Genomic DNA, 5000 nt, shown 5'->3' with positions numbered 1-5000 from the left:
TAAAAAGCGCCATTTGAGCATTATTGATGCCAGTGCCACCTGATCTGGCTCTTGTGCTGTTGACATAAAAAGCACCCACTACACTCTCAAAGTATTTGGCATTAAGAAGGGCATCCAGCTTTAGAAACCTTGCCAAATCAGATTGGAGCCTGGTGCAGCCTCCTGGTAGTGCACCAGCATGGTTGCAGTCCAATGACTGAAACACAGGATGCTTGTGTGTGTGTGTAGAGAGAGAGAAAGAAATGGATGGTTTACAATGTGGATGTTTGTATTCTGAGAAACAAAAGGTGTTGAAATCTTTTGTTTATATTTTGTATTTAAATAAGCTAATTTTAGTGCTTTTTATAGACGTGACTGCTAAAAATAGTGTGTATTTCTATAGTCCTTCACCATAGTATGTATGTGTATGTATGGAGATATGTATGTGATGTATTTCTATAATTATATCATCATCATTCTCCCCTTCGTCTTTCTGTATCATGATGGGATTGTAGAGGCCTATTCTTCACGTGTATTTATCTTCTACTCTTTCTCTTCAGCCTCGTTCTCCTCCTGCTACTCTCTTATCAGATATGGCTATATCCCAGGTCAAACCAACATGGGAATCTCTCCTTATGTGGTCACTTAATTCTGCTAGAAATAACAGTAAAATTTCACTCCTATCACTTCTTAAATTTCAAAGAAGGATGGACAATGTATTACAGGCATAAAAGGATGGGTTAGCCATAGCTGGAACCCCTTTAATTATAGGTCTGCTAGATCATAGCTAACAACACCTTTTTTTTCTCAGCAATCCCTATTCTCTCTGTCTGTCTGTCTGTCTTTCTCAAGCCCCTGCAAGAGGCTCTTTGTGTTTGCTCAAATTTTCCGCAGTTCTACTTGTCTTAGAGAAAAACATACAAAATAATGTAGTCTTAAGTGCACTGTGCCTGGGGGAAAACATGGACAGGTCAGAATTGGAACAGGAGCCTTTTGATTGAATGTTTGACCTGGGGTCAAACATTGACAAACTACAGTAATCCCTCAACCATTGCTGGTGTTACGTTCCAAAACCTCCCACAGAAATAATTAAAATCTAAAAAAATATAAATACCTATCGGCTGCAGAAACCCGCAATATACTGCGGAGTCTGCGATACAAATTTACATATATTGGCCAGAAAAATCTGCTATGTGAGTGTGTGATAGGCAAACCAAGATTGTTAAAAAGTGTGTGACAGGTGAACTGTGATGTATTGAGTGCGTGATAGGCAAACCGCAATTTATTGGATGTGTGATAGGTGAACTGCGATGTATTGAGTGCACAGTAGGTGAACCGTGATGTACTGAGTGCGCGATAGGTGAACCACGATATGGTGAGGGATTACTGTACTCTTCATGCACAAAAGTCATGTATTTATTGAACTGACAATTCATCGATGTGCTGTGAGTTCAAATTCTGGTGCCAGAATTTTGTGGGATTTTTTTTTTTAGAGTCCTCACCCTCTGTGCTCATGACAAAGAATATAAAATCATTTCAACATATCGTATAGCCCCAACCTTTTCATTCATGCATGCATGCATGGGTCAAATGGAATTTGCTGAGGCAAAATATTCTACATTAGATGCCCTTCCTGTCACCAACTCTCACTTGGTTCCAAACAAGGTAATATTTTCTGTGGCCAAACTAATATTCAGTGGAAGAATGGAAGCAAACAACATTGCTTGTATGACAGTGATGCTTGTTTACGATCATTAGATGATGCCAAGACAAGAGTACACATCAGCACCCACACACACATGTGCATACATGCACATGCAAACACACATGCAAACATGTGCACACACACAAAGTGACAGGCTTCTTTCAGTTTCCATCTACCAAATTCATTCACGGGGCTTTGGTCGATCCAAAGCTATAGAGGAAAACACTGGAGCAAGGTGCCTTGCAATAGTACTGAGTCCAAGACCACATGATTAGGAAACAAATTTCTGAACCATACAGCCACACCCATGCCTATATTTTATATAACATTACTAAAGAATTTGAATTTCCTGTTTAGGATGAGGAAAAACCTGAATACTCATCAAATGCTGATTCTTTACTGGTTTCAGATAAGGCCAACACTGAACTGTTGCTTTCACATCTGTGGTGGTCCTGCTGTTGCACAGATAAACATTTCAGACTGCATTCAAAAGATGGGTTAATAGCTAGATTCACACAATCAACACACTAATACCACTGTCCCACAAATACCATTTTCTCTCTCTCTCTCTCTTTCTCTCTCCTACAACAACAGCCTTTGGTCCTCCCAACTAGCCATGCAAACTCTCTTCACTCAGATTCACTGTGAGCCCCTCCTTCTGTGTCTTCTCCCTTAAACCCCACATCCAATTCTCCAACCCTTCTTCTTTCTTCAAAGATGCTAAGGGGTGATTGGAGAAAGGTTTGGCTGCTGTTTCACTTCGTTGGTGAGTTTGATGTAGTTGATATGGGTTTAGGAAAAATATAGATGGAGAAATAATTCTGAAAGGGATTCTTTTATGAAGACGGAAGACAGGGATTCTCCTGGGCAGTGAAGAGTGGGAATTAGAGACAGGTGTACTATTTTTGTCAGGTGGAGATTAGTGTAATGGTGGTGCACAACAGGTGTGTTATTTTTATCTGAGAGAAAACCAAAGATCTTCATCTTTTAGCATCATTTTGCATGCTGGCATGGGTTAGAAGGAGGAAACAGCATGTATTTTTGATCTATTCATATTTGATAGAGTTAATCCATTGGATGCTAGACTTATACGTCTCCTTGCTTAATGCCTCCACCTTGGCAGGGTTTTTACTTAATACTGCTATATTGTAAGCATTCAAGATTGGTCTCGCCTTAATGGGGGAAAGTGGATGTTAAAACAATGATATGATGATAATGACAATGATATATATGGAGTTTTAGCACTTTAGCTGCCATTTCTGAACTTCGGTATGTGGTGAAACAACTGTTGCTGATCCCTTAATTATGTCTATAAATTTATAATAACTTTTAAATAAGTTCTTCACCGATAATGGTGTTTACATACTGAAGTGCTTGGTAAAAATTATTGATTATTAATTTAGTAATAGATTAATATTCCTTTACCCTTTTATTTGTGTGTATATATATATATATATATATATATATATATATATATATATATATATTTAAATATATTTAAATATATATATTTTTTCAATTTCAGGAATTTTATGAACACACAGAAATTTTGTGGCGAGATAAAGGAGTACAGAATTGTTATGAACGATCTAATGAGTATCAGCTTATTGATTGTGCACAGTAGTGAGTATAGAATCCTTTTAGCTTAATATTTTTTTTCTATTATTTTCAGCAACTGTTTTTTCTACAATTATTGTTATCTCTAAAACAATTGAACAAATATGCTTGTTATGTATCTGGGTGTGTATATCCGTATGTGTGTGTATGTGTGTAAGAATGTGCAAAGTGAGTGTGTGTATGGGGTGTGCCTAGGTATGTGAAAGGGTGTGTATGAATGTGTGTGACTGGGTTATAAGAAAGTGCTCTGTGTTTGTGTGCGTAAAAGGATTGTTCTAGATATGGTTGAGGTGGAAGTCGTGCTCCAATGGAGATTGAACTTTGGCTTTGTAGAGGACCAGATCAGCTCCTGCTCAAGGATTGAAGCTCTTTGTGATTCTGAAGATAAATCTTTTGTCTGCTTGAGAGAGAGGAGAGAGATATTTATTTGTAAAATGTAATTGTAAAATGTGTAGAATTTTGAATCTGTGGATCTCATGCAGACATTTGTGCTGCCACCTATATAGTGAATAATGTATCAAGGCAGATAATTTGATTCATGTGGTGACCCTGCTTTTGAAACTTTTAGGAAAGTGGTTCATAACCTGGGTGGTAGCACCTTCTGGTGGGCGTTGTTGTGAACATATGAGGGAGTGCTATCGAAGGGGCTCCAAGGTATTTGTGGGCTGTGATTTTTCCTGGAAATTAAATATTTAAACCAGGTACCATTTTTATATTCAAAGCATGTTGCTTAGGGTCTTGGATTCATGACCGTAAGATTGTGGTTTTGACCCCTGGACTGGGCAATGCATTGTATTCTTGAACAAAACACTTCATATCATATTGCTCTTTGTCAATGAGCAAAGATGAATAATATGATGAAATCATGATAGCCCTAGCAAGCCGGTGATGGATGGTGGATTTGCCTTAAAAAAACAAAGAAAAAAAAAGGTAACTTTTAGACTGAGGGGCCATAGGCTTACCCTGGTGTTGGGTATTACCTTTTAACATTCTTACATTTTACCAGATTTACAGTCATATCTACCACCAGTGGTTCATCAAAAGCTTCACATGACTGCCATGTGCACCACGGGTGGTACATTTTTCATAATTTGAGAAAATATTTTATTCTTTATCTTTGACATGAATTCGAGGATATCGAAATAACATGAGTGCTAAATATGAAAGTTTAATCAGGAAATATTTTTTAAATGTAAAAAAAAAAAATTACATTTCAATGTAATTAAACAGTGTGCCGTGTGACTGCACAAAATACATGGTATCACTGGTAAGTTCCAGTAACAGGCTGTGGCAGTTAACATGTTACACACATTCTCAAAATCCTCTTTGTTGTGTTAAGAATATGAGCAATATGTATTAACAGTGAGCAGAAACAGGCCCCTTCATGTTCCAGGACCTGTATGAATTCATTCATTCATCATTTGAATGTCCACTCTTCCATATTTGCATGGGTCAGACAGAATTTGTTGGGGACAGATTTTCTCTGGTTGAATTCCCTTCCTGTCACCATGCCAGCATGGACAATGGATGTTAAATGATGATGATATATTCTTTTTTTTCTTTTATTCTTTTACTTGTTTCAGTCAGTTGACTGCGGCCATGCTGGAGCACCGCCTTTAGTCGAACAAATCGACCCCAGGACTTATTCTTTGTAAGCCTAGTACTTATTCTATCGGTTTCTTTTGCCGAACCGCTAATT

The 5000-nt window shown here is 37.7% G+C and overlaps 1 protein-coding gene across 1 annotated transcript in view; it reads left to right on the top strand.

Moving 5' to 3' along the window:
* Positions 1 to 5000, top strand: part of LOC106869212 (guanine nucleotide-binding protein G(s) subunit alpha) — a gene marked incomplete at its 5' end in the record, with an annotated part of 84808 nt that overhangs the window by 31425 nt on the left and 48383 nt on the right. The window contains one exon of the mRNA XM_014914859.2: positions 3210 to 3307. Coding sequence (XP_014770345.2) covers positions 3210 to 3307 — 98 coding nt within the window. The remainder of the gene's footprint in view (positions 1 to 3209; positions 3308 to 5000) is intronic.

Source organism: Octopus bimaculoides, chromosome 20 (assembly GCF_001194135.2).
Source record: "Octopus bimaculoides isolate UCB-OBI-ISO-001 chromosome 20, ASM119413v2, whole genome shotgun sequence".
NCBI classification, from domain to species: domain Eukaryota; kingdom Metazoa; phylum Mollusca; class Cephalopoda; order Octopoda; family Octopodidae; genus Octopus; species Octopus bimaculoides.
Note: the sequence above shows the minus strand (reverse complement) of the source record. Positions and strands in the feature narration are given on the sequence as shown.